Genomic DNA, 27903 nt, shown 5'->3' on the forward strand with positions numbered 1-27903 from the left:
CGGCTCCACTTTGCCGATCCCCAGCCACCCCAGCCTTCTCTCTACTCTGACTCCCTCGTACGACAGCTCCCCTCTCACTTCCACTCTCACCTCTCCTCCTCAAATTTGAAATCCCTACACAGCTTCAAGTTGACTCCATGCGCCAACCTCGCTGACATCCATACACCCAAATCCACAATGGAAGACCTAAACTTCCCCCTCCCCGCAAACAACAACAACAACCTCCTCTCCCCACAACCAAACACAACCCACCAAAAACGCACAACCTACATATCCAGCGACCTAACATCCCGCTACACAACTGTCTCAATCCCAGCCTCATACGGCGGCCTAACAACAAGCCCACCACCCGGCACAGTCGCCGGAATCGTCCTCGGCAGCGTAGGCGGCATAGTAATAATCCTCTACCTAACCTTCCTCGCCCTGAACCCAGGCGGCATCGCGCGCGGCAGCGGGGGCACATCATCCATCGACGAAGAAGTCGTCGTCCGCAGTCGGCGCGGCGGCTCCCGGCGCAGCGATGTAATCGAGGTCGTCGAGGAACGCGGCAGTCGGCCGAGGAGTTATCGACGACCGCCGTCGCATGATCAGGTTATTGTTGAGGAGGACTCGGTTACGGGGACGACGACGTCTGGTGGGAGGGACGTTATTGAGGTTATGGAGGAGGAGTCTTCGGGGATTTCTTCTATTCAGCCGTCTAGGAGGGGTGGGCGGGGGTATCGATCTGTTGATCCGCTCGCGTATGGGGGTGGGAGTTCGCAGGGGAGTCGCTATCGATGAGTGGGGATGATTGAAGGGGAGTGGTTTGGGTTGGGGTGAATGTCTGGGTGGTGCTTTTTCGAAGTTTTGCATTGCGATACCCCCTTTTTCGGCTATATTCATGGGCGTGACTTATTCTGCTTACTTCCGCCGAGTGTGTTTATTAATGAGTGATGCTGTATATGAACTATTTCCAGCCATATTTTCTATCTACATCCTGTTTTTTTCAGTTTTTCGGTGTTGCAGTTATTTTTCCAAGGTTACAATGATACTAGTACAAAGTGCTGGGTCTAGTAGAAATAGTGAATTGAGGATTATACAGAAAGAAGTGAGAGCGTAGAACCAAGGTCAACGCCGCATCCTTCTCGCGCCGGATGATTGAAGATATAAAGCAGGTAAAAGTATATACGAGCGCAGAAAGACAACAAAAGAGAGCCAAACTCCACCACGCCCATATCAAAAACACCAAAAGTCTCCACAAGTCGAGCTCTCGGAAACGCCAACAGTAGAAGGAAAGTCGTATATGACGCATCTCGCGCCAACCCCATGATCCCTTCAATTTCCGGTCGTTGGATCTGAAGAGCGGGGGGGTATTTTGAATAGTCCCAAGAGGGAGAAAGGGACGTGCCAATCGCGTAACTTGTGTGTCAAAAGGCCGATCGGATCAAGAAAGCCACTGTACTCCAGCGAAGGCCTTTAGAACAGAATGTCCAAGCAGCAACAGCACGCCATTGCAGCCATGATACCAGCGCAAATACCACCAGCGCCGGATCCACCACCGCTGTGGCGGCCGCGATCATCCTGATACTGTTGAGGCGGGTATCCTTGTTGAGGATATTGCTGTTGGGGGTATTGCATCTGGCTCTGACCGCCGTAGTAACCTCCCTGCTGCTGAGGATAGCCGCCACCGTTATAGCCTTGTTGCTGCGGATACCCTTGCTGCTGCTGGTAGTATCCTACCTGTTGCTGCTGGCCGCCATAGTAGTCGCCTGCGGCGCCGGGGCCGGGGCTAGGACTGGGCGCGTTCTGGTGGAAGTTGCCGGAGTAAGCCGGGTCTTGGTAGGAAGGGGGCGGACTAGTCTGTCAAAGATGTTAGATTGATGCTAGAGATTGTGGATATAGTTTGATCTGTGGAAATAATTCGGGGAGGGGCTAGCGTGGGTGGACGAACCGGCTTGTTGTAAGACATGTTAGAGCTTGATGAAAGTGGATCCGGATGTGACAGATCTGGGGATTGTGGATGTGGTGGATGTGTTGATCTAGCCGGGGTGTGTATTGATGGGGAAGTGCAAGAGGGAGGGTAAGAAGAGGAGTGGGGAAAGAGAGAGAGAGAGAGAGATCGTCAAGGAGGGATGTTGGGGGGGGAAGCCAAGGGCCAAGAAGTTGAACCATAAAAAGTTGACTGGAGTTACGTTTTTAGTTGAACGCTGTGGCGCAGCATCGTGGCGGGGTTCCGAGGTATAAAGCTATGCACTGCCTCCATTCAGGCTGTCATATTCATGAAGTGGAAAACTTTGAAACTTTCATCCAAGAAAATAAAGAGAATCAAAATAATTAGCCACCGCAAATGAAGTTGCATTTTCCATGCGATCAGGGAGATTTAGGCCAAACGAAGCCCAAAAACATCGCCGGATTCGTAGTGTCACGTGCTCCCATACTATACGTTGCCGGCACTCTACTAAGCTAATAATAACAAGAGGGAGGAAGCCTAATAGACTTGATATTGCAGAAAATATACAAGTAATGGGGTTAAAACCTGGCAAAAACAATTATTTGGAGGCAATTTCGGACCCAGTAAAATGTCACATTATTTGTTGGCCTCCGTTCTGCTAGAACATCTTCCCTTTAGCAACCCCAACTCTTTGATTTTATCACCAGCCCTGGAGCAAGGGCCCACAAAAAATGGACGACCAAGTGTTATACCCCATTCTTTGTATACAATGTATTCCACAATTTGTAATAGAGATCGTTCTCCATGCATTTTGTATTCTGGTCTGATTCAAGTCTATGGATTCTGACTCATATTATTGTCACGGCCTACCGAAGAAGCTTCTTTTCACCACACTACCTCTACATCCTTGAAGAAGATGATGATATTGAAGGGTACGCAATGAGTGCTCTAGCTTCGCATATTGAATACAACACGTCTGCGTTCCACGGAAAAACTATTGATGATATTATCTGTCTTCTTCGCGGAAAGGTTACCGGAAACAAAGTAGCAAGAAATGTCTTCTATGTTGCGGACGACCAGACGATGAGGAATCACAGCTTGCTCCTGGTTCATGTTAAATCTCAAGAGCAGGATGAACATCATTAGTTGTGTTACTCGAATGGATTCATATTGAACAATCTTTTCCATGTAGACGAGGCGAACCTCGTATTATCTATTAGCCAAATTTCCGAGTCCCGATAAAAAGGTTTCCTCGTTCATTTGTGCTCATCTTTCCTCGCTTTCATACAGGGTTTCGAGGGACTCAGTGGAATGTCATGAGAAAACTGCGCCTGAGCTTCACGCACTGCAGAGACATTCCGGGGTAGATCAATATTCTAAATAACGGCACACCTACTCTCCCTCATACAAGTAGCTCTGACTTTCGAACTATCCAAATACTCCAGGCTAGCTACAGACCGAATGCACTGAAAACAATATATTATAATGTCCCACCGTGCCGATATAAGCAGGGCGATGCTACCGACAAAGCAAAAGTTTCCGGTGAAAACACTTTGGATGGAAACTCCCCGGAGCTCAAGCATGGTAAGTGAGAGTGTCAAAAGGGTTGTTGCAAACTCAGCCATCCCCAAAGGCACCTAGGTATATGAGAATATCAATCAGAGATAAAGTATTTTTCATCATCCAACTGGGGGTTCTTACTGGATTGCCCAGCTTTTGGCCCAGTTACATCTGGGGATGAGCATGAGCTGCCGTTGTCTCAAAAGATAGTGTGTGTTTCAGACTTTGTTCCAGGACGGCCATTGTCTTGATCTTTCGTCAAATATAATTCGAACAAAATTTCTCGACGATTTAACTTATACGACTGATACTCTGTATTATTCCATGTTTCATTTATGTCACAGTCCACTTGGAATTTGAAGCAGCTCTCCAGGTTAATTAATAAATCTAACTATTCGGCACATTGCTTTGTAACAGTATCGTCAAAATTGGTATCGTCTTTTGTTGGAGACCTATAGACAGTTTTACCTAGGCAAAAAAATCTATTATCTCACAAAGGATAAAATAATTATCACGAGTATTAGGTAAATTCAATCAAGCATTTGAATAATTTCAATCTATGTTCGAACAGTATTAATTAATTAGGTCTATGGATGGCGGTTATAGGGATTGCAGATTGAGCGGTCTTCAGCATTGTTGGCGACGATTTGACAATACGGTGTTCGCCGGTGGAAATCTGGATTGCCGAAAAAGAATACCATCAGCGAGGTTCGGGTCCCGAGCTAGCATTTCAATCCCATTTGAATATACTATAGACCGTGGCCGAAGAACCACGGTCAACAACAGTTCCAAGGTAAGTCACTGAATGCTTGCAAAATTTGCGATTGCCACCGCTGGGCCATAGTAATGACAAGCCTTTACAATGTGTCTTGGTGAGCCGAGACAAGCTATTAATCATCTCAAACGAACGAGGTCGAGGGTTATTAAGCGGAAATATCTTCTGCAGCGGGCTTTCAAGTACTTCCTCACCTCCATAGCTTCTATCTACACTTCTAATACACCTATAACAGTGTCATTTCCCCCAGTTTGCCTTCCTACATACATTTACATCAGCACTGCACGATCTTGGTGACTATTTAGATGATGATATTCTCAATTCACCCGATCTATACGAAAATATTTCTAATACGACGGAAAACCTCCCGACGAACCTGTAGGTATTCCTCCCTAGTTCGACCAACCGCATCTCGGTTCTCCACAGCACGACGGAGCAGATATGACAGACAATCACCTAATGTTCCCCAACTAAGACATTTGAAAACCTCAGGAGATACCTTTCCAGAACCATCTGTTTCAACACATCCCATTTGCAACAATCGACAGCTAACTCCATCAGCCATGCCAAGCAATTGACCATACTGCACCTTCGTAGCAGGAAGTCCCGCCGCAACCAGCTCATTCGACCACTTGCTAGCCATCAAAGAGCTTTCCTTATTATGCGTCGCAAGAAAGAGGTCCGCGGAAGGAAATGGGCGCTTTCCCTTGCCAAAAGGCCCAAGGTCACGCTTGATAACACCCTGCGCAATAGCGTCATATGAAACATCCGTATCGGCCTTCGTATCGTTGATCACGCCCCGGGGCTCGGAATTGATATATGCCCCCCGTACCAGCTTAACACCGAGCGTGAATTTCTTCTTATCCGCGATATCGAGATGCGCAAGGAGTGTGGCAGGAGTGATCTTCAGATAAGCCTGATAAGTATTAAATACCACGACCTTGCCATCAACATTGAATTTCTCCATGAGGCCGAGAGCAACGTCATCGATTCCAGGCTGGACAGATTGTTGCTCCGCGTCGATGAAAATGCGAGCCTGGCGCTCTACAGCGCGTTTGCAGATCTGCTCCAGGGCCAGCATCATCTCTTCGGGCAGAGGCTCTTTAGCCAGCAGGGCACGCATTGCCGGTTCCCCGGCCCCGGTTAGTCTGGTAAAGAGTGTCAGTCAAGCTGTGGAGCGCAGAAAGGAATTCAATCTCACTTAAGTGCTAGAATATCGCCATTTCCCACCATCTCAACAGTTTCAAGTACGCCCTGTCTCCATGCCTCAATGTCCGGGTTTTGCTCCGCTTCGAGAGAAGAGGCTTCTGTAGTGGCGGCTGTGGTAGAGCTTTCCGACACTTCTTTCGATGCATCTACCACGATTTCTCGAGCGTATGTCAAAATGACTCCTTTGAAACCCATGTTCTTGATATTTTCAATTGTAGATCGAACTTCCTTACCATTTTCGCCGGCACAGAAATGGTTGTAGAATGTTGATTTCAGAATACCGCGAAGAAATGGGTTTTTATTCACGTCCAACAGTGAGAATCGGGGATGAACGACCGAGGAGAGAAACCAGAGTGTAGGGGTCAGAAGAAATCGATGGGAAGAGACTGTAGCTACTAGCAAAGACCGCAACAACATCTTGGTTGGAAGTAAGGAATGTGGTGGGAGCTGAGTGCTGGTTTCCGTTCTCAGGCCTCCCGACGGAGAAACCCCCGACTTGTATCCTCTGCAAAAGGATACATTATTCACGAACCTCAGTTGCTGAAGGATGGGTTTCGATTGCTTCAGAGACACTAGTTGTTTGAGTATAGACATTCTTGTGAGAGGGAAAATATCTCGTCGGTGTATGATTGAACTCAGGAAATGAAGACTCCTAAGGAGGAGTTTTCTTGCCAACGATAACGCATCTGACCGCTAACTAATACATTTCAATGCATTATCCGTACCTATTCCAAATCTCCAATGTAGGACTCCAAAATGGCTCGGATATGATCGGATGAGAGGGGAAGTGGATCTCGGATCGAGTCGCCGAAAGGGCGTGAACAAGGATGGGGTGAACAAATCGCGGCCTCGATAATGTGCGGTAATGGGCATGATACTAGTACCGAGCTGGAATTTCAGCAAATGATTTTGTCCATGAGTATTACCGTGAAATTCCCTCCGAGATGAATGGGATGACTGGCCTCGTATACCGATTAATATTCGAGATCCCTTAGTTTGAGCTATAGCTCCAAAATTGCTAAGACGCCGATTTATTCCTGTTTCTTAAATGATACGTCCTGTCTTTTATATTATTCTAGAAAGAAAATTCCAATTTGAAGGGCTGATTGTGGGGAATATTATATCCTAAGACGCTGAATCAAAAATGTATATCTCTAGCGTGCGAACTGCCCTGTCAAGCCATCGGCAGATATCTCGATGTGCTCATTTTATCCCGACTCTCTTTGCTTGAATTTCAGTATGATCCAAAAGCAATATTGGCACGGCCTCCTTTTTTCCGAAACCTGATATTTCAAAAAAACACAGTCCATCCCCGAGGTCTTTGGCACATCAAGGGCTAGTATTGCGAGTCAAACTTACTAGTAATTATCAGGACGATAACCCCACTGTCCAATATGCAATTATTTTCCAACAACCTTGAAAATTTGAAAACATCTTCCAAAGCAAATTCTTAGCTGTTACTTCTAATAAAGTATCACAACGAGAATGGATTCCTGACTATACTCATAAGCGGCCTTGCGCAAAGTGGAACCAAGACGGGAAATTGAGGGTATACTCTAGGGCTGCTAGTACGGCCATGAGAAGGCTTTTAGGAAGCTGCACCAAAGCTAGCCAGCAACGACAGCATCAGACGAGAGAAGTTAAATTTAGCAATAGGATTATTTTTACAAGCACTGAAAATATACAAAGATCTCACCAGCAAGGAGGTATCGATTCGGACTTTTGGTAACACTGTCCATATATAAACGCAAATTATAATGCACACGAGCCAAGATAAAAAATCAAACCAATAAGAATGCTAGGCAAATGCTAGACTGCTCAGATGTACGTAGGAAAATGCCAGAGAAATGCACACCTCACTCAACTTCACTCTCATCGACACTTCAATTAACCCAAAGAAAATGAAATGAAAAGAAGCCACTTATTCCTTGTCCTCCAGCGAAGCCTTCTTCAGCTCATCGGCAGCATCGGCGGCACCGTCCTGCTCCTGGGCCAGCTCGGCCTCGGCGGTGGGGGCACCGTTGGCCTGCGCGGGCTTCTTCGCAGCGTCGGTGGCACGGCCGTTGGCCTCGATCTTAGCCTCCTCCTCCTCCAGGCGGGTGATCTCTTCCTTGGCCTTCTTGATGTTCTGCGAGGGTTGTTAGTAACGATATTTCATATGTAGCACGTCAGAGACAGCGGGTGCGGATAATCAAATAACTCACCTCCTCAGTCTTGCTGGCCTGGTTCTTCTTCCACTCGGTAATCTTAGCAGCCAGCTGCTCAACAGAGGCAGGGACAGCAGCCTGGTTCATGGGAGGGTCGATCTTGACCTTGGCGAAGTCCTCAATGACACCAACGTTCATGTTGAACTTGCCAGCAGGCTCGGCACCAGCGGCAGCGGCAGCACCGCCCTTCTTACCCTTCTTGCCCTTCTTGCCACCAGTACCAGCAAAGTAGTCCTCCTCCTCGTCCTTGCGGACGACCTTCATACCCTTCAGGGCAGAGTCATCAACGGTACGGCCAACACCAGCACGGAACTTGCTCTCCTCAACCTTCTTGTCATCAAGACCCAGAGAGGCAAAGTCATAAGCGGGGTCGAAGTGACGGATCAGACCTTGAGCAGTCAGGATCTCATCAGCATAGGCAAGAGCAGAAGCCTCCTCAAGCTTCTTGTCAGCGACCTTCTTGCGCTTCTCACGCTCGAAAGCGTCGCGCTCGAGCTTCTGGCGCTCGCGGCGCTGGCGCCAAGCCTCATCCTCGTACTCCTTGTACGCACGACGGGCCTTGTAGTAGGTGTCCTTGATCTCCTTGATGGCGACGTACTTGGCCTGTTGGTCGTTGCGCAGCTTAGTGCGCTCATCACGGAGAGAGTTCAGGTTCTTGTAGACGCCATCCTGCTCGGCCTTGATGGTGTCGAGCTCCTTCTGGATCTCAGAGTACTTGTCGCTGAGAGCCTTGGCCTGGGGTTGTCGAGGGTCTTGCGCAAGGCAGAGATCTGAGCCTTCAAGTCATCAATGTTCTTCTGGGCCTCTTCCAAACCGGCAAAACCCTTGCGCTGCTTGCGCATGTTGGAGATATCGCCGAGAGCCTTGCGCTCGTCGACCAGACGGAGGGTACCGGAGTCGACCTGCTTCTCGAGCTTGGCGATCTCACGGTCGATCTCGTCGACGTTCTTGAAGGCCATCTTGCCCCGAGAGTTGTTCTGCTCCGCAATGCGGGCCTTGAGGGTGGATTCGATGGCATTGATCTTCTCCTGGATGCTGGAGCGGGAGGACTTGAACCCGGACTGCTTTTGGCGGATGGAGGACAACTCAGCGCGGAGTTCCTGCTGCTTCTTGACGGTGGGGGAGTCCTGGTTGTTGGGCTTGGCGTTGTCCAACTTGGACTTGATTTGATTCTATTTGCGCACGTGGTTAGTTATGGACAACAAGAAAAAGCAGTGGAGTCGCAGCAGCGATCGTCTCGGGAGGGACAGATTGGCGGGACACAATGCAATGCAATGTCTCATTAAGTCCAAATGTCATAATTGACCCGAATATCAAAAGGAAAGAGAACAATGAATCATACCAGCTTCTCCTGAGCAGCAGTGTGCTCCTTCTCGGCTTGAGCGAGGCTAATCTTGTAGGCCTCCTCATCGGGCTTGGTGGGCTTAACCGCCACGGGGGCAGGGGAAGCCATTGCGAACAGAGAACAAGGAACAATTAAAAAAGAAGAGAAAGTGGAGAGAGGAGAGAGAAAAGAAGAGAGAAACCCACGAGGGGAAAGGAAGCCGTCAAGACAAGTTCCGGAAATCCAACGGTTCGGTCAGTTTCTCCGCTTTCCCGGCAGAAAGTTCCCGCCGATTTTTCGATTTCACTTTAACCTCACCTTGACTTTTGCTATCACTTGCACTGCTCGGCGCAAGCACTTTCTTTCTTTCTCTTTTCTGAATTTGAGCAGTTGCACTGACAATCATGGACGGAGATGTGTCTGCGCACAGCCAGGAGGCTGATAAGGAAACCACTCGTCTTTGGCGCACCTTCCGGACTGTCTATGAGATGCTGGCAGACCGAGTAAGTTTGACAATCGCACGGGGATATGACTTCATTGTTTTCGCATGGATCAGAATTGCACCAGAGATCTAAACTAACCTCTTTTCCCCGCTACAACAGGGCTACGAAGTCTCCGACGATGAGCTCGCGATCTCACTAGACGAATTCCGCCAGAAATACTCAGACCCCATGGGATACCCAGAGTACGAACACCCTACCTCCTGCAAAGATAAGCTTGCATTGGCTGGAATCGCTGCGAAAGGCAGACTGGGAGCTTATGCAGCTCTCCAATCTTGATTTCGCAGTCGGTCCTTGCAAGCCCTTCAAAAACAAAACCAGCACCGAAGATATGTAATAAAAAAAAAGAACCTCAACTAACCTCCAACCCAGCCGCAACAAGATGAAAATCCAAGCCCGCCCCACCACAACCATGGAAATGAAATACACTCTCAAAACCAAGTCGAACCCTAACCCCACACCGGACTGCGGCACCGTCTACGTCGACTTCTGCCCAGACGCCTCAGGCGTCGGAACCAAGCAAGTACGCGCCTTCAACCATATCGTCGGCGAAAGCAACTATCACACCGGAATCTTCATCACGCAAACCCCGATTTCCCCCTCCGCCGTCCGCCTGCTCTCCAGTCTGCCCAACCACATCTGCGAGCACTTCCAGGAGCAGGATCTGCTGGTCAACATCACGCGCCATGAGCTGGTCCCCAAGCACGTCCTCCTCAGCCCCGAGGAGAAGGGCCGTCTGCTGGAGCGCTACCGTCTGAAGGAGTCGCAGCTGCCGCGCATGCAAGTCTCCGATCCCGTCTCTAGGTATCTGGGTCTGCGCCGTGGACAGGTTGTGAAGATTATCCGCAAGTCCGAAACAGCTGGTCGGTATGCCAGTTACCGCTGGGTGATTTAAGGCAGGGGGGGCCAATGATAAAGACTGTGGACGGGGAATCCCATTGACTTCCCCTTATCTCCACGGTCGGTCTCCTCTTATTTCTCTCTGTCCGTTCATCATTTTAGCTCCAAGATGGATCCTATAGAGGTGGGCGGTGGAGTCCATACCATACCATACTACACCACACCACACCACACCATACCATACCATACCCATCTGCGCATCAGTCCTTTCCATACGGTCCTTCCCCGCCAGCCCACCGAACCGCAAACAAACAGCACCTCCGGGAAAGGGCCGCGGATCGGACACGGAGTTCTCATTCTGCTCATCAAACGCAAAACAAAAAAAGTTGGATCCCCCTTGTATTATGGGCAGCACGGCGTACAGGCGAAGTTTCTCCAACATCCACGGGGCGAGGCGGCGGGGGAGCTGGTTGATCTGATTATGTGAACTGTTCCTCTATTTTTTTCTTCACATAGTAATCTCTATCTCTGTTTCGCTAATTCAGTTAGAGGCAATATATTGGATGTCGATATTTAACGTTCTCATAAGGTTCAAGTTATTCAAGTTCAAGTTCAAGTTCATTTGGTCTCGTGACTTCGTTGTAAGTGGTAGGCAAATAATGGTTGGTGTACAAAACCACTGCAATCAAGCGGGTAGTATAAACTATAGCAAAACAATCCTCGCTGCAGCTTCGTGTAGCTTCGCCGTTGCGCCTGGATGGACCGATAGACAAATATACGCAGATGGACTCAGACACCTCCGACGCCGGCGCTAAACAAATTGCGGGGGATATACAGGGTAAGAATAAACAACGTCGCGAATGGGGTATGAGGGCGTGAGAAATCAAAAACAACAGAAATGCAACAGGCAATCCAAGAAACAAAAGATGGAAACAGAATCAAGAATAGGGCGTTTATGACAAGGCAAATGGAGTCGTTCATCGATCGTGTATGGGGATAATTAGTATGCATCATGAATGGGGCGTCCTGTTCCGGGACAAGAGGCCCCCAACATCTTGAAGTTCGACATCGACGTCGACGTCAAGGGAGACGACGACGGGGAAACTCGGTAGGGCGGCAGAGTGTGTAATACAATACCCGACGCAGGGGGCGAAGTATATGCTCTCTGCGCAGGGGTTAAGATTGGGCGAGGTGTGAGAACACCGAGGTCTTCGAGGAAGGCTCGACTGCCACGTCGATTTCTCCGGGGTTCCAGATTGGTTGACGAGGGGTGGGATGAGACGACGGTGAAAGGACGAGAGGTAGGTTGGGTTCGAGGCTCCTCTTGGTTGAGAAGACCGCCCACGTCGAAGAAAGAGACGCGACGGGATGAGAGGTTTGATGATGAGGTGGTTGCTCTTTCTCGTGGTGATTGATTGGTTTGTATGTACTCGCGTGGACTAACCTTGATGTCAAGGCTGTCTGGCGACGAGGCCTGGTCATCCGAGGAGCGTCCTTGGTTGAAGGACCAGGATGGGTCGATGGAGCCGGTGCGGGCGACTAGGAGTGGCACAGGGGGGGGTGGAGACTGGTATGCTGCCTCCGGGGGTAGAGGAGTATAGTTTGGGGTCAAGTTTTATTCCCATGCCGGCGGCAAGATCGGAGTCGCTGCCCCAATGAGACTGCATGACGGTATTACGCCGCACGGTGCTATTATCCATGCTTTCGGTGACGGATGCAGAGCCTTGGTCGCGTTTATACTTGAGTTTCTTGACACCGCTATCCCGGACGAAGGAACCGATGACAACCATGTTCGAGACAGCTGTGGCGGCAAGGATTTCGAACGATGCAATCAGGGAGCGGTATTGCTGCGAGCCGGAATGTTTGATTACCGACGGAACCCGGTAACAAGTGATGGCGACCAGGATCAGGGAGAGACAAAATAGGATGGTGAGAGCAAGTTTACGCTTGAGTGGGATTTGAGCCATGAGAATGATCGGGACGGGGAAGGCGATCAGAAGTAGATCCGTGATGACATCGCATGTACCCATCGTGATGAGGTTGGCATATCCACTCCGACAGCTAGGTCCCGGGTCTGGAATCACCTGCCAGTAATGTTCGAAAGGCTGGCATTCGGCTAGTGTCGCAATTATAACGGCGACCAGGGTTGATATGAGGAAGAAATGAATGAAGCGTAGGAAGATCGAGATGGAGCGGCGCGTGACGATTCCCGTGACACGTTTGAGAAATTCACAAACAGTAAGCTTGGCCGTCCAGATACTATCGATGCGTGAGTAACGTTATACCACCGAGCCATTGGTCTATTGATGAGAGGTGTCTCACAAGATAGCATAAAAGATCCGAGCCGCCAGAACCAATTTGCTCCCCATTTCCTTCCTCGATATTTCCTCTCTCGTTACCTGTCCAATCTGGGTATTGTTGGTGCCCCAGATAAGGACAAAATGGATCAGGACCATGCGGATGGTTAATGGGATCACACTAATCATCATAACCTTATCCTCGGGGAAGAATCTCTCAATGCGGACATATCGACCACAAAGGCGGACGACGATTATGGCAAGTGAGAAGGCCGTGGCCCACCAACTCATCATCAAGGTAGGGTTTATTTGGTCGCGGGTCTCATACTGTGGTGGAATCTGGGGGTAAAGGCCTTGCGAGGCCGTCATGTTTGTTGCCATCGGCCCGGAGAGGGCCTTCTCCAAAGAGGAGGGCAAAACGGTCGAAGAATATCCAAATCTCCCAGGAGGCTGGCGATGCTGGAGCGCGCGATTTACATGTCGCACGTGAGACTAGCCGTGTGGGGGAGGGTCGAAAAGAGGGTCCTCGGGGCGATCAGAGGAGAAGGTCGCCGCTAGCGATGGTCCTAGTATTTCACAGTCACGGTATGTATGTATCCCTCAAGATGGAGGGTCAAATGGTGGTTGGGAGAGCTTGTATAGTATTCAAAAGATCACGACAGGGAAACCCGGAGAGGGGGGACGAAGGGAAATTCTTGGTAAAGGCAAAATCCAGCCATCGGTCGGTCTCGGGAGGCCACATAAGAGCCACACCGTGAGCGAACAAGGATCCGAAAGTCAGAAAGCTCAATGATAACGGCGGGCCCCCAACTTTGGAGCATGGCCAGTGACAATCCACTCGTTTATCGATGGGGCAGTGGAATTGGGACCCGCTGGCGTCAGCAATCACCATTGCCATCTGGCAGGTGCCAGGAGCTCAACATTGCACCAATGCTGACGCTTCGGTTATAAAGACGATAGACCGTATCGATGTGTCGCATATCATTCGAGCAGCGGTGACTGGGGCGGGCCACCGGAGTCCGGGAGCTTTGGCCCTCACTTGCGGGGGATTTGAAGGTGTCATCGAATCAGAGCCGCCGAGCAATCAGGGGGCTACAGTGCCGACCAGTGATGGTTTGAGGTCGAGATGAACTCGTGATTAAGGGCGAACCCTTAGGAGGAGGAGTGGTCGTCGATATTAAGTGGAGTGGAGGAGTGGAGGTCAAGATTGAAGTGAGCCTTGAGGGATTGAAGGGGCTTCTTGCATGGGAGCTCTCGTCCTTCTCGCACGTGGGCGGTTTCCTTCCTGGGCTGCACTACTAGCATTAGCTTACCATGTACAATACAAGGGGGGTTTACAGAGCATACCTCGGTATGGTCTATGGTAAAACTAGGGTAGTCCACTACCTAGGTATAGTACGAATGCCAGTAATAGGCTACCTAGATAGGTAACTATTGGCATATCATCCATGGACATCATACTATGCTAAGCACATGGGATGGGCAATGGCATCATGGATATGACCTAAGCCCGAGGCTGTTCTATTCCATCTATCTTTGATCTCCAATAGAATGATACTAGAAACCATCCAAAGATTCTCTATTTCCAATTCGATATCAATCTCCTATGCGACCACCGCAGCAGCCGCATCTTCCCGCTTCTCCTCGTCACGAAGCGACTGAACACCAGTTCCAGCACGAACCCCGGCCAGAACCAGCCGCAGCTCCTGCAGGAACTTAGTGACCTCGGCCTCCGTACCAACAGTGATACGCAGACAACCCTCACACCCATACTCCTTGCCACGGAACCGCACCACCACCCCACGCTTCTCCGCCATCGCCTCATACGCCGCCAGCGCAGCAACATTACTCGGGCGCCCCTCAGCATCCAAAATCTCCACCAGTAAGAAGTTCGCATCAGAGCCACCCAGGAATCGGCCTACGCCGGGGATCAGCGGCAACTCGCTGATCAGCCGCTCGCGCTGAGCGACGATCTGCCCGCGGAAACGGCGCATCACGGCCATATTGGGAGCTGTCAGCGCGGCGGAGGCGAGCGCACTGGTGGGGCTGGAAATATTGTAAGGCGCTTTCAGGCTGTTCAACAACCGCGTGATTTCGGGACTGCTGTACGCAACGCCGAGTCGGATACCCGCCAGACCAAAGGCCTTGCTGAGCGTTTGCATCACGACGAGGTTCGGCCACTCGGTCACCCACTCGGCCAGACTGGATCCTTCTTCGGCAAAGTCGATGTATGCTTCGTCGACGACCACGACGCCGTTCCATGTTGGGTGCTGTAGCACCTTGAGGATATCTTCTTTGCGGATGAGGTTTGCGGTTGGGTTACCCGGTGAGCAGATGTAGGCCAATTTGATGGAGGCGTCGGCTGCGAGCGCCTCGTTGACCTTCTCGGGCTGGAGGTGGAAGCCATTTGTGGCGTCTAGAGGCACCTTGACGATCTCGACGTCATTGACCTGTGCGCTCACGCTGTACATTCCGTATGTCGGTGGGCAGGTGAGGATCTTGTCCTTTCCTGGGACGCAGAAGCAGCGGAGGAGGGCGTCGATCGCCTCGTCTGATCCGACGCCGACGAAGAGGTTCTCGGGCTTGAGGGTCTTGGGTGTGTGGTGGTGGGTATTACGGAGGTTGCAGAAGAGCTGTTTGAGGTCGATCTGGTGACTGCATGGACCGGCATTGCATTAGAATAGCTCGTCAAGCAAGTCTCCGTGTGGAAGAGGGATGTTCACTCACGGATCGGGGTATCGGTTCAAGCCCAGGAAGTCGATTTCGGGCTTGGATGCACCTGTCGCATTGCCTGTTTCAGACGCCTGTAATGCGCCTTCACTGTTCAAGGCCAATCCAGGTCCGTAGGCATTCTCATTGGCGTCGAGGAGGACGTTCGTCCCGTCGTCTTTGTAGTCACTGACTCATTAGCGGGAATGCGGCGTCTTGCGGGGAGTGGGTGGCATACTCTCTGGCGCATCGGTAAGGCTGCAATTGCAGAATATTGGGCCTGGCGCATTTTGACAGGTCAAATGGTGATGTTCGTGAAGCCATTGTTGTGGTTGGAGTGGAAGGCAGAGAGTTGGGAAGCAAAAGTTGGTGGGGGTTCGGCGGGGAATCGGAGTGAAAGCGGAAGCTCTCTATTGTACCGCAATGTAGTGAGTCACCGTCAATTGGGTGGATAAGACGGTTGGTATTTTAAAATGAAATCGACAAAAGGTCTAAGAGGGCCACTTCTCTCTTTAGAAGTCCAGAAAGTCAGTAAAGGGACTATTCCAGTAGGAATGACTCAGTACATAGTGTGACTCGAAGGGCCGATGTATCGGAGTTGCAGTCATACTAACTGGTATGAGTATCCACAGCTGGGTACTAGGAGTATAGCAGCAGCAGTCCACGGGTATAGCCAGAACTCAATGCATTCAAATTTGGAGAATCTAGTACCTAGGTACACAAAAGGAGGGGGTCATGCTAGTAACTAAGTAAATAAAATAAATACATAGACACAAACCCGAATCGAATCATCCTCCAATGTAGTAGACCTTGACATGGATGAGTCAGCTGAGCCGCGTGATTGCCTCAGGCATCAAGGCATACAAAGATCAAATCATCACGCTTCTATTACTAGTAGGTATACTGCTACGGTGGTTAATTTACTAGCTACTATATACTTCATTCGAACTTTTTAGACCTTAGCACTATATTACAGAGAGTGAATAGGGGGTCCAATTAATTTAATACTAGGAGAATGTTAATGATTCTGCCTGAGGCGGTGACGGCGGTGATGGGCCAGTCAGAACGCGACTACCTTAAGGTACCCGCTAAGGCACCCACTCTTCCCGAAGTAGATTGTTCAGACAATTCTGTTCAAGTCCCGATCATTTTGTGGAATCATGGATTCTTTTTGTTAGCTGAATCTCGCTACTTCCATTTCTCATATTTCAACCATGATGCCCCGCCTTTTCACCAGATCCCGAATTGCAGGGAAACTGCCGAGTTTCGTCTCCATGTTGAGAAGAGCTCACAGTAGCACTTCACTCCCGACTGATTGGAATTCCCGTCCCGAGTTCTTCAAATTCACAGCCGCTAGATGGGTGTGCAATGAGGAGCATGAAACGGCAATGCGACACGTTCCTTTCGACATGAATGAACTGGCCAAGCTGGCTGCGCAGTCTGTCGGCGCAGCGAGATGCGTGAATGTCGAGCAAATGGGTCAAGGTTTGTTCTGCAAGCCGTTCATATTCACGATGGAAGATGGTTCCCAAGTCGTGGGCAAGGTACCCACCCGAAATGCAGGTCTGCCACATTTCATGACGGCAAGTGAAGTGGCCACAATGGATTTTGTAAGATCCCTGACCAGCGTTCTGAGCCTATATGCTGATCTCATTGTTTACTCCCAGGCTAGAAACGTCCTTGGTACTCCGGCACCAAAAGTCCTTGCTTGGAGTTCCAGGGCAAGTGAGAGCCCCATCGGTGCCGAGTTCATCCTCATGGAGGTAGCCCGAGGAATCCCACTTGCTGTTGTATGGGATAAGATGGGCATCGAGGCCAAATGCAAACTTATTGTAAGCCTCGGCAAGATTCAAAATGCCTGGGCCTCCACCAGATTTTCTCGGTACGGATCCCTGTACTACGCATATGATCTTGATCACTCGCAACCATGTCTTCTCACAAAACGGGACGGCTCTCGGGTAGAAGAGCCTCGCTTCGCTGTTGGACCCTCCAACGCCCGATCTCTGCTTGATGATGGAAGAATCAATGTGAAATTTGATCGTGGCCCATGTACGTCGAAATCAACATGTAATTGCATCATGCTGACAGAACGTTTCTAGGGGACACAGTCGAGCAATACAAGCGAGCAGTCGGCTATCGAGAAATCTCTTGCATACAGCAAATGGCTGAGCTTCCTCCAGTGGCTGTGGGCCTTTATGGGCCACGCACATACACTCGATCTCGACCCAAGAAACTGGCCGCATTGGATTACTATCTTCAGCTGGTCAATCATCTTCTACCGACTGACCCGTCAATCTCAGCATCCTTCCTTTGGCACAACGACCTTCATTATCAAAACATCTTCGTCGACCTTGAAAAGCCGTGGGAAATATCGAGTATTATTGACTGGCAATCCAGCGATCTTCGCCCTCTTTTTGACCACGTTCAGAAGCCCTTTTTCCTGGACCATGAAGGTCCACCTCTCAAACTTCGTGAACGGCCAAAGTGGCCAGAGAATTTCAGCGAAATGTCACCAGAGGCTCAAAAGGAAGCAGAAAATCTCCACTACCTGATGGAAATGTCCGCTTAATTCAAACTGCTTACATACCGTGATACTCGCACACTTTACCATGCAATGGAGTTTACAGAAACAAAGTCCTTTGAAATGATGCAACTCGTCCAGAAACTCGCCGAGGATGGTGAAGCAATGTATCAATGGCTGCTCAAGGGCCTAGAAGAGGAATGGTCCAACCTTCCAGGCGTTCGAGCAGCTGGAAACCCATCTTTTCCGTTTCACTTTTCTTCCGAGGAAGCTAACACCATAGATCAAGATGCCGCTGACACAGAGCTAGGAATGGAGTTGATGAGCAGTTTGAAAGTTTCACTCGGCGATCTGTGCCCAGATAGGGGTATGGTCCGTCACGATAGTTACGATGCTGCGAGAGCACTTCTCAGACAAAAAAAAGAAGAGTTAATGGCTCAATTAGGCTGTTCCGAGGATGAGCGACGTGTCTGGGATCATTGCTGGCCGTTTGACAATTAGTGAGAGAATTCACGCCAAAGGATCACCCTTAATAAGGCCGAAGACTTGATGGCAGAGCTCTAGCAGTGATCTTTTTTCTTCCTCCTCTCTACTATTTGTTGGTAAAATTGAACCTCTGAATCAAATTCTTCCACTACGCATAAATCTGATACCCCCACTTACCTAGTAGGCATCTCTCTTCATCCATTCAGCATTACTCCTGCCGCCTTCTTGCCTACATAATTCAGCCTGTGTATAATTGGAAGTACTGATTGTATGCAAAGATGGTGTTCTATTTCTCAGTACGCTGTTTGACCCCACAATCTGCAAAGGCGCTGACAACGCCACTCTCAAGGACCTGGCCAACAAGGATCCTAACAAGAAGTGGTCTTATGCCAATGTTCCGATGGACACCTCGGAAGCTGACAAGGAGAAACTTTTCGATCAGATCTGGGTTGACATGGAAGCAAATATGATGGACTGAGATCTTCCGGTTTCTTTCTCCGGGGGGGTCCTCTGCTTTCTTTTTTACCCCTGGTGCTGCTGCGTTGACTGAAGAGTATGAGGGCCAGGGGTCTATGGTGATAGTCGGAAAGTTTCTGTTATTTCTTTTACTTTTCTGTGGTCTCGCTTTGCTTTGTTGTTCTTGTTTCTTGCGTCCTGGCCTTTCTCTGTTTTTCTCTTTCTACGATAGTAAACGGTTTAGCAGGTCCCTAGTCCTGCTCTCGGACATGGTCCCAATGTCGATGTAACGTTTCCCTGTTCTAATGGAGCCCCGCTGGGCACAAAGGCCCATCTGTATCTCCCCGATCCGCTTCTCCCATGTGGAGAGGTTGGTTTCCGGCGCGGTTTCATGGATAAAGTCCGTGAGCCCGCCAACTATCTGGGCACGACTATCGGTGTAGGCGGGCATTCTTTGGCCATGCTTGATCGTCTCAGTAGGGGCTTGCCGGATCCTTACAAAGGAGTATTGTATGACGACGTCGTTGTCCGCGACCACGGTGTCGTCGCTAGGCCTCGACGTGCGGCTCCCTCGGTCGGTGTTAGCAGAGCGCTGCCTAGTGTCAGCGTGGTATTCCCGTGGAGAATCAAGTAGAGGTGGTCCACAAAGCTCTGATGGCGTGTCCACCACAGTTTCAGTATGATCAGATATCTGTTTCGAAGAGCCGACCAGTATCACCCAGCTGCCGGGACGTATGTCGCTGGGTTTGGGTCTTGATGGGCCGTTGGGCGAAAAGTGGTAATTGAAAAATCCCGCTGGTATGGGGATGACACCGAGTGGATCTGACGATGGTGATGCGGCCCCGTGGTATGCAAATTGCAGAATAGCTTTGTCGGATTCCGAACCCGAGCTCAAGGCCGACAAATAGGCTAGGAAGCGGACGGCGAAGCTCTCACCGTCTAATAGGCTATTCTTCATGGAGTAGAAGTTTTGGTATGCCTGGACGTTTTCTGTAGCTATATCTGGGCCGTCTCCATCCTGGTGGTGCCCAAACATGAACATGTGCATCATAGGAAGGATGGGGGCGTGGGCCGAGGCCAGGCTGCGAGTGATGGTTGAAGACAAGGTTAGGCATTCGCGGCTACGCAGGGATGTTGAGAAGGCGCATGTTGCATGGATGGTCTTGCGCTGGAGCCATTCCGAGTGTCTTTGTTCTTCTACCGCTTTCCGCTGCCAAAGAAGCAGCAGCTCTGAGTAACAATGGGTGGAGGAATCGTCACTATGCCTGTTAAGTCCCTGGAAGAGGCAAAGCTGCCTTAGGCCCGTGCACTTTGACATGGCCGCGGTGAGCTCTTTGAGGTCTCCGCCACTGTCCAGCCCAAACTGATCAGCGCCCAGGCTAAGCGCAGACGCACCCCGAACCTCATCAGATGCAAGGGCAGCAGCGATCACGCTGGGCGTGAGGTGAAGAAAGGCGGCCCAGTTGAGGTGACTGCGTCCGGCGTACGCAACAGCCAGAACATGGCTTGAGACCTTAAAGGGGCCAAGTCTGTGTGGATCCTCTTCGAGCTGCTCCCGCAGCTGCTCGGGGAACCTGGATACTATTTGCAAGTTGTCGACCGCTGCTTTCTCGAGGGGATGCTCGTCGGGCTGGTGAGTAAGAACAAGCAGCTCATCAATAACGCGTTCCATGTCCGCTGGGATGTGCTGCGGCTGGTCGTCTGATATGCTGATGCTTGAGGCGGTTGTGGCCGAATCATCTTCTGTGCAGTCGAAGGAAGTACCCCTCGACGGGCCAGATAATATGGAGTTTGTTGTTGTCCCCGCAGGAGGTATTGTGCTTGATGTCTTCTTGATACGGGTCACCATCTTTAAAGGTTGGATAAGAGCTGCTTTATAGGTTAGGAATGGTGAGAACTATGCGTTCAAGGTAAGGTCTGGGGATTCGACAAACTGTTAAAGATGTCACAGGTAACATCTCTCCACGATGCCTGAGGCGAGCCCTCGAATGTAGTCATATATGGCTTAATCTGTCGAGGCCAGATATCTACCATTCAGTCAGTTGCTGCAATTCACCCTGACAGGTCGCGTGGGAACATATATACAATCCAAGGCGGCAGTGCCAAGACGGGGCATATTATCCAGGCGGCAGAGAGTAGCGTTACTGGTCAGGTTGTCATAGTGGAAGTACCTGCTTAGCCACTGATGAATAGACAACAGCCGTCGAGGTCGTGGACTGAAGGGTACAACGTCCGGCTCCTTTTCAGGCGCGGGGTCTTGCCTGGAATCCCAGCCACGTGAGTCCGATTTGTACTGAACATCGGCCATGTAGCGCACGGGAAAGGCCGCGATGCCATACTTGACGCCGCTGTCAAGGTCGGAAATATCCACAACGACCAGCCCATGCTCGATGCATTTGCCCAGGAACACAGTGGATAGTGGCTGAAGCTGGACGTCGCCCGAACGCGTGCGACTCCTTTGATTGCAATCCCCTTTGCCGCCCAACAGTCCCAGTAATAGGCAGGCTGTGGCGAATGGAAACTGGGTAGGGGCGTCATCACGCCAAGGCAGCTGGGGTCGGGGTTGGGAAGACTCCCTCCGCTTCTCCCAGGGCACATAAGCCGGCTGAACCGAGTCTGGAACACTGGGTCGCGGAGTAAATCGATCCTTGTCATGCCCTTGAGTCCGCCAATACCAGTCTCGTGCAATGGCCGTCTCCGCCTCCAGCGGCGCGCGGTTCGCAGGATCGGACAGGATCTCAATAAGTGTAAGAGTGTCTGCCGCGAAGTGTTCCACGCGCTGCAGATGTGTGTCTTCCATAGAATTATTCCCCTGGCGGTAGGCCACGGCTAGGGGGCGGCTCTCGCAACCAGGGCCGACCTTTGCGACGACGGCGAAGAGGAAGGAGCGGGGACACATACGACATAGCTCGGTGTATTGGCGGGGCATCCTCTTTGGATTCTTGAACAGGTTACAGGAGGGGAGGGGAAAAGGCGGGGATAACGCAGGCTAGTAAATAGAAGAAGGGCGCGCGGAAGGGATGGCGGAGGAGATTCTTTAAATCATATGCTGTACCCCGCCTAGACCGGTGCATGGGCGATGGGACTCCCATGGGATCTTGGTATGAGGCTATGGGCAAAAGGCGAATCCCATGGGAATCCCATATGTTGATACTAACTATACAAGGCTAGTGCATGAAGTTACATAAAATCATGGTAATTTAAGTAGTTTTGATTCTATATTAGTAGTAATAGACTATACCTCGAGTATCTGGATACACACCTTCAAGAATCAAAACATAGGACCAATTAACTAGGTGTGAAAGATAGAAGTATAAATAATTATAGGTATATTCCTCACTATTATAACTAGTATAGCGGAGGCTAAGGCCTATATTACTATAGTATAATACTAGATCTAGAGGTAAGCTGTAAAGATATAGATAGATCTCTATACACTACCAGAGACTAATCCTCTTCGTAGAAATATAGATTAGATTAGAAAGTTCAGAAGAGACTACTACTTACTACTATACTAAGTAGTAAATATACTGAAAAACATCAAGATAGAATTACTGAAAACTATTAATCTGTTTACACTAGCACTATAGAAAGTATATATACAGACTAATAATAAGTCTGTCTTAGATAGGTTAACTATACTAGGTAGAGTGATATAGGTTATATTTAGTAGCTTAGTATAAAATAAGCTAGTTAGATTTAGAGTAATAATTAAGAAATAACTATCTTACTCTTAGAAAGTAAGACTCAAGACCTTATCTATTATATTAAGTATAAGAATAGAGTATAATCTATTTTTTACAGAGCTAGCAGTAATAGTATATATACTTAAGATACTTAAAGGATTGAAAGACTTTCAGATTACACTGATCACAAGTAATAAAGTAGTAGCTCTTACGTTAAGAAACCTACGACAACAGCCAGGCCAGGAATTTATCAGTTAAATCTATAAGAAAATAGAAAGACTACAGAGGTATAGGAATCAGATTAGTGTCTAGTAGATCCCTACTAGTAAAGATAACAAGCTACTAGGGCTAGCGAAAGAGCAGGCTAGAGCTATAATGTAAGAAGATACTATCCTACAAGGATAGGTCCCTAAAATAAAATCAATGACTCTAAAGATCGTGCGTACCTAGTTAAGTAATCCCTATTAGTAAGCTACCCGAGAGTATCGGGAAATATTTGAGATGAGTTAATAAGGCCCTTCCAGGAAAACACACGCGACAGCTATATGACCGATTATCGTGGAAAGAAGTAACTGTGCTAGCCTAGCTCCGTACGGGTATAGTAAGACTTAATAAATATCTCTTTTAAATTAATGCCACCGAGAGAGATCAATATGTATGTGGACAAGCAAGAGAGACGGTAGACCACTTTCTCTTTCGATGTCGGAAGTGGACCGTGCACCGGACGGGAATACTGCAATGTACCCACACTTACTGAAGTAACATATCCTTCTTCTTGGGAGGGAAGTCACCCTCCGATGATCAAAAGTAGAAGCCGAATTTAGAAGCAGTGCGAGCGTCAATACAATTCGCCATCGCTACAGGCCGACTTGAGGCCATCTAGACTTGCCGACGAACTGATAGAATACCTCTTTTTCCTAACCCCCAACACCTTGTGGCAAACAATAGACGCGCTTCAACTGCCGAGGATAGGATATTGAACACTTGAATAAGCGCCTTCAAGCCAGTCTAATAATCAATACTGACCCACAGGGACCGACTATGAGATTGGAAGCTAAGATATCAGATACGGAAGAAAGTACTGTATGGGCTCCAAGGAGACACGGCGTATATTCAAACATGCATATATTGGTATATCGGTGATAGTTGCCCTCTCGGCTCAGCCGCCGGACCTTAATGAATTGTGTGTGTGTGTAAGTCCTCGATGTCACTTCTTTCCACGCAGAAGCGATGTTCATGACTCACATGACCTTTTCTCAACATAAGCGGCTCTAATGATTCCGAGGTGCTTGCAGATACTCCATTCAAGGACCAAAGTCCCTCGACAGTACCTAGAGATGGCAAAAGCTCTTAAAATGGCCTCGAGAAGCTGTTTCTGATCTAATTCTGCTCATAATCTTCGTAGCATGCTTCCAAGACTCATTCAAAAATCAATTCCCCTAAGCGGATTTAGCTGGGTACTCACCATGCCACAAGTAGGATCAGGATGTTTAACTTACCCCTGTGCTTAGAGAAGAGATTCAGTTCTGAACTTAATGTAGCATGGAGAAAATTGTTGAAGTTTAGTACATTGAACGAGGAAGATGCAGCAATGAACAGGTTTAAATGGGAGAAAGTGTCTACGGTCCCAGCGTGTAACATATGTGCTTCAGGGGCTCCTGGGAGCTTAGATTATGATCCTGGGTAAAAATAATTCCTCTGCGTCCTGGGAACAGCCCCACTGATCATGGGAATTTAGGGCACACGCTAAGTGGATGGTCGGACTGACATGGGAATAAAATTGCCCCTGAGTGATTTAACTCCATCCTGGGAGATCGATCGTTCTTAATGAAACAAGACTTTTACACAAGCTTTGAACGCACTAATGATCGGTCTTGATTAATGCTTCATAATAGTCATATATACATTCGTCAGGGGGTGATTAGAAATACATAAAAGCCAAGGAAACAACAGAGCAAACCGCAACAGTTCCCCAGTGCAATGGACGGGGCGAGCTAAGAGAGCCACTATCATAGCCTATATTCGCGGAGTTGTTTCCAAAACCGACGGTTCGAAGCCAAGTGGGCGTTGAGCTGCTGTTGACTAAAGTGTCAGAGTGGTAAGAGTCGATGACCCCGAAGAAGGACACCTTGATCTTCCCCTGTACCTCATCCGGACCTAGTGGCTTTGAGGGATCGGATCTATTGATCAGATAGGGAAACCCAGCAGCATATCCATTCAAAGTGAAGTTGGCCGTTCGGCTATCAAATTGAAAGTCAACCGTGGGATATGTCCAGGTCCAACCAGCATTATTAGTCCAATCACGATCAACGAGCGTCATGCGATTCTGGCTGGTCTCAGTGGAAGTATTGCAGGGCTTGAGATCCATTTCAAAACTACTCATCATTAAGTCTGCGTCCTTGATGGTTCCTGTCAGTTTATATGGGGGCCCTTCAGTGTCTGGCGATAGGGTCAAATTGAAGACATCTTTGACGGAAGAATCGGTACCCGCATCGCTTTCAGTTAAGCCATTGTTCGCATAGTACACCCAGCTTTAAGAATTAGAATTAGTAAGAAAGTGTTTACAGGCTTCAATTTAGGGTGGGTTTTGACTTACGGGGCTGACTCGATATACCATTCTAGGGACGAGGAGGTCCATGGTGACCCCGAGGAGAGCGAGGTAAGGTTTGCATCCGAGTTCCAGAGGGTCAAGAGGGTATTGACTGGGTTTGATCCCAGATTGTAAGGGCCCCTCTCTGTGATAGCGAGTAAAGACTTATATTCCGCAGTGAACGTTTGGCCCCGAAGGTTTTTGCATACAGAGTTGTTCGCTGTCGATCCGATCTCGGGCGTGAACTCTATCTTCGTCGTGGCATTGTAATACCTACACCCGAAAGTTAGCAACAGCGATGTAGGTGAATAAAAACCAACATACGATCCAACCCAAAGATAAATATCACTTAGTCCTGTAATATTGCTCGGTCGGAATGGGAGAGAAGCATTGTATTTCGCGTCTCCTACCGCGGATGCGATTAGAGGGTGAAGGAGGCAACAAGCCAGTGTGGACAAAATTCGTCTCATCGTGCTATGTCGTCGAAAAGAAAATTGAACACCAAGGGGAGAACGCTCTCTGGGTATGGAGCTAAATGACAAAGAAAGAAATAGGAAGGATTAAAAGAGGCAAAGACGGAGGAAAACGTGAAAAGCCCACGGGTGTTTAGCTCAGTGACCGGGGTCGACCCCAGGCGCCCAACCAGCCCCAGAGAGACTAGGGCGGGATGGTGGCTGCAGGACGATGTGACCCTGAGAAAGTTGGAATAGGGACTAGCGACCCTGAACTGTGGCTGACTTACTTTTCTCCTTATGGTCCGTAGTCCCTGTGGACAATGCAACGCAAACTAGTCTGTAGTTAGGAACTTAGGACTTCAATTGGGTCCAATTTAAACTAGTTCTAAGAATTTGCATCGTTTTCGTCTAAAATCTCTGTCGGATGCTACCCCGCAGCTGCTTGGAGACCGAAAAGCCGAATTATCATGGCGCGGGGAGGAATCTATTCATGTCGGGCATAGTCTCTAACACAAGACCTCATGATCAGGGCGGGTCTTTTCGAGCTAACACAATGCTTAGCCCGGCTTAACCCAACTCGGCCTGGAATCTAGCCGAAACCCTAGCTGCAGGGGAGGCCAATGGGGTTGGTGATTGCTAGGCCTCCTGGGCTGGCCCCCCTAAATTTAGTGCCCTTTACGAAGTGCTAGAGACAAATACGAGGGTCCAAGGGTCATATCGAGGGAAAGGGGTCAACAACACCAAATCAATGTTCATTTTTTCTTTTCACTATGTAACTGTGTACTCGTTTTCATAATGCTAGTTAGTCCCTTCTCGGTACATGCGGATCCAACTAAAGGATTCCAATACAAACGTAATAGCCCAACCACAATGTAGAGCAGCTGCTGCCCACTTGAGTGTTCCATGCTTCAAACTGGGCCAAAGTAATACCCGCCGCATTAGCAATGGCCTGACACCCGTCCCCGCTAACAACTTCGTGGAATTTGTTACAGTTACTAACAATTCCAGGCTGAGTAGGGGTCGGAGTGGTAACCCCATTCCCGGTTGAAGTAGTAGTCTTCTTGGTAGTTGTGGGGGTGGATCCGATAACTCCGGTGCAGACATAATAGCCAAGCCAGAGCGAGGAGCAGCCGCTACCAACACCGGAGTTCCATGAGTAAAAGTCTGTGGTGGAGATGCCCGCTTCCGATGCAATGGTGGCACATGTATCGTCGCTAACTACCATATGGAAGCTATTACAGTTACCGACCATGCCAGCTTGGGTGGGAGTGGGAGTACTGATTCCATTGCCAGCGGTTGTTGTAGTTGCTGCAGTAGTTGTGGGAGTAGATCCGACCACACCAGTACAGACGTAGTATCCAAGCCAGAGAGAAGAGCAACCACTGCCGACACCGGAGTTCCAGGAGTAGAAGTCAGCCAGAACAATTCCTGCGGCTGTGGCAATAGTTTGACACGAATCACCACTGTCAACCATGTGGAAGCTGTTGCAGTTATCGACCATGCCGGTTTGAGTAGGGGTTGGAGTAGTGATTCCATTTCCTGCGGTGGTAGTCGAGGCTACGGTGGTTTTGCTAGCAGTCTCGCCGATGATACCAGTGCAGACATAGTAGCCAAGCCAGAGGGAAGAACATCCGCTGCCAACACCAGGATTGTAGTCGGCGAAATCAGTCTGGGAAATTCCAGCTGCGGAGGCAATGGTAGCGCAAGTATCATCGCTGACTACCATATGGAAACTGTTACAGTTGTCAACCATCCCAGCTTGAATTGGAGTTGGAGTAGTTACTCCATTCCCAGCCGTTGTAGTGGTAGAGGTGACAAATGTAGTTTGAGTAGAAGTGCTCGTGGTGGACGAAGCAGATGACGCAGAAATAGTGCCGTAATTGACTTCGATGCAGTAGTCGAAGCCAGTAATCACTGAGCATGAGCCACCTAAAACGCAGTCCGGGTTCTAGAAATGTTAGTTGATTGACCCAAACATAGATATAACTATAGTGAACACTCACCCAAGTAGCAAACTCTGCTGCAGTAATTCCATATGTGCTTTCAATTGAGGCACAGGTCATGCCCGAGGCGTAAGCAACCCATTCACTGCAAGTCGATATAGTGCCTGGGAAAGCAGTTCCTGGAGGAGCCACCAGATAGCCTGCAGCCAGTGGGGTGCCGACAATGACAGCCAAAGGAGATAGAAGGAGTCTCATAGTTACAAGCCAAGATCAAAAAGCCTTCGAATCTGTGAGAGGTGAGAGTTTCCTGAGAGCAGAGACCTTTCATTGATACGAAGGATTTTATACTCCCCAAGGAACACGGTACATTCTTTATGCCGCTTTTACCGAGGGATCATGGGCTAACTCTAGCTTG

The 27903-nt window shown here is 49.2% G+C and overlaps 14 protein-coding genes across 14 annotated transcripts; 5 read left to right on the forward strand and 9 right to left on the reverse strand.

The window, feature by feature from the left end:
- Positions 1–177: 177 nt before the first annotated feature.
- Positions 178–780, forward strand: N7533_008695 (uncharacterized protein; the record flags this gene model as incomplete). The annotated part of the gene is made up of 1 exon (XM_057105345.1): positions 178–780. One exon carries the CDS (start codon positions 178–180, stop codon positions 778–780), a length of 603 nt encoding a protein of 200 aa, XP_056956794.1.
- Positions 781–1455: 675 nt separating this feature from the next.
- N7533_008696 (uncharacterized protein) lies at positions 1456–1948 on the reverse strand (the record flags this gene model as incomplete). The annotated part of the gene is made up of 2 exons (XM_057105346.1): positions 1456–1839; positions 1931–1948. The coding sequence occupies 2 exons, from the start codon at positions 1946–1948 to the stop codon at positions 1456–1458; spliced, it is 402 nt and encodes a 133-aa protein (XP_056956795.1).
- Positions 1949–2734: 786 nt separating this feature from the next.
- N7533_008697 (uncharacterized protein) lies at positions 2735–3076 on the forward strand (the record flags this gene model as incomplete). Its single annotated transcript, XM_057105347.1, has 1 exon — positions 2735–3076. The coding sequence occupies one exon, from the start codon at positions 2735–2737 to the stop codon at positions 3074–3076; it is 342 nt and encodes a 113-aa protein (XP_056956796.1).
- A 1520-nt stretch (positions 3077–4596) lies between these two features.
- N7533_008698 (uncharacterized protein) lies at positions 4597–5891 on the reverse strand (the record flags this gene model as incomplete). The annotated part of the gene is made up of 2 exons (XM_057105348.1): positions 4597–5413; positions 5467–5891. 2 exons carry the CDS (start codon positions 5889–5891, stop codon positions 4597–4599), a joined length of 1242 nt encoding a protein of 413 aa, XP_056956797.1.
- Positions 5892–7395: 1504 nt separating this feature from the next.
- Positions 7396–9134, reverse strand: bfr1 (putative nuclear segregation protein (Bfr1); the record flags this gene model as incomplete). Its single annotated transcript, XM_057105349.1, has 4 exons — positions 7396–7602; positions 7679–8457; positions 8496–8853; positions 9024–9134. The coding sequence occupies 4 exons, from the start codon at positions 9132–9134 to the stop codon at positions 7396–7398; spliced, it is 1455 nt and encodes a 484-aa protein (XP_056956798.1).
- Positions 9135–9409: 275 nt separating this feature from the next.
- On the forward strand, positions 9410–10400 carry N7533_008700 (DNA-directed RNA polymerase core subunit RPB5; the record flags this gene model as incomplete). The annotated part of the gene is made up of 3 exons (XM_057105350.1): positions 9410–9508; positions 9608–9690; positions 9878–10400. The coding sequence occupies 3 exons, from the start codon at positions 9410–9412 to the stop codon at positions 10398–10400; spliced, it is 705 nt and encodes a 234-aa protein (XP_056956799.1).
- A 945-nt stretch (positions 10401–11345) lies between these two features.
- Positions 11346–13011, reverse strand: N7533_008701 (putative integral membrane protein Pth11-like; the record flags this gene model as incomplete). The annotated part of the gene is given in 3 exon segments (XM_057105351.1): positions 11346–11884; positions 11898–12604; positions 12668–13011. The coding sequence occupies 3 exon segments, from the start codon at positions 13009–13011 to the stop codon at positions 11346–11348; spliced, it is 1590 nt and encodes a 529-aa protein (XP_056956800.1).
- A 1235-nt stretch (positions 13012–14246) lies between these two features.
- N7533_008702 (histidinol-phosphate transaminase) lies at positions 14247–15675 on the reverse strand (the record flags this gene model as incomplete). The annotated part of the gene is made up of 3 exons (XM_057105352.1): positions 14247–15297; positions 15370–15540; positions 15590–15675. The coding sequence occupies 3 exons, from the start codon at positions 15673–15675 to the stop codon at positions 14247–14249; spliced, it is 1308 nt and encodes a 435-aa protein (XP_056956801.1).
- An 890-nt stretch (positions 15676–16565) lies between these two features.
- N7533_008703 (uncharacterized protein) lies at positions 16566–17920 on the forward strand (the record flags this gene model as incomplete). Its single annotated transcript, XM_057105353.1, has 2 exons — positions 16566–17400; positions 17451–17920. The coding sequence occupies 2 exons, from the start codon at positions 16566–16568 to the stop codon at positions 17918–17920; spliced, it is 1305 nt and encodes a 434-aa protein (XP_056956802.1).
- Positions 17921–17995: 75 nt separating this feature from the next.
- Positions 17996–18373, forward strand: N7533_008704 (uncharacterized protein; the record flags this gene model as incomplete). Its single annotated transcript, XM_057105354.1, has 1 exon — positions 17996–18373. The coding sequence occupies one exon, from the start codon at positions 17996–17998 to the stop codon at positions 18371–18373; it is 378 nt and encodes a 125-aa protein (XP_056956803.1).
- Positions 18374–19037: 664 nt separating this feature from the next.
- On the reverse strand, positions 19038–20663 carry N7533_008705 (uncharacterized protein; the record flags this gene model as incomplete). The annotated part of the gene is made up of 1 exon (XM_057105355.1): positions 19038–20663. One exon carries the CDS (start codon positions 20661–20663, stop codon positions 19038–19040), a length of 1626 nt encoding a protein of 541 aa, XP_056956804.1.
- Positions 20664–20852: 189 nt separating this feature from the next.
- N7533_008706 (uncharacterized protein) lies at positions 20853–21743 on the reverse strand (the record flags this gene model as incomplete). The annotated part of the gene is made up of 1 exon (XM_057105356.1): positions 20853–21743. One exon carries the CDS (start codon positions 21741–21743, stop codon positions 20853–20855), a length of 891 nt encoding a protein of 296 aa, XP_056956805.1.
- Positions 21744–24421: 2678 nt separating this feature from the next.
- N7533_008707 (uncharacterized protein) lies at positions 24422–25560 on the reverse strand (the record flags this gene model as incomplete). Its single annotated transcript, XM_057105357.1, has 3 exons — positions 24422–25031; positions 25097–25341; positions 25501–25560. The coding sequence occupies 3 exons, from the start codon at positions 25558–25560 to the stop codon at positions 24422–24424; spliced, it is 915 nt and encodes a 304-aa protein (XP_056956806.1).
- An 817-nt stretch (positions 25561–26377) lies between these two features.
- Positions 26378–27743, reverse strand: N7533_008708 (LysM peptidoglycan-binding domain-containing protein; the record flags this gene model as incomplete). The annotated part of the gene is made up of 2 exons (XM_057105358.1): positions 26378–27493; positions 27549–27743. The coding sequence occupies 2 exons, from the start codon at positions 27741–27743 to the stop codon at positions 26378–26380; spliced, it is 1311 nt and encodes a 436-aa protein (XP_056956807.1).
- Between the last annotated feature and the right edge of the window lie 160 nt (positions 27744–27903).

The sequence above is a fragment of the Penicillium manginii genome (genome assembly GCF_028828005.1).
Source record: "Penicillium manginii strain IBT 31320 chromosome Unknown utg000006l:1.0-4164085.0:1.0-4166146.0, whole genome shotgun sequence".
NCBI classification, from domain to species: domain Eukaryota; kingdom Fungi; phylum Ascomycota; class Eurotiomycetes; order Eurotiales; family Aspergillaceae; genus Penicillium; species Penicillium manginii.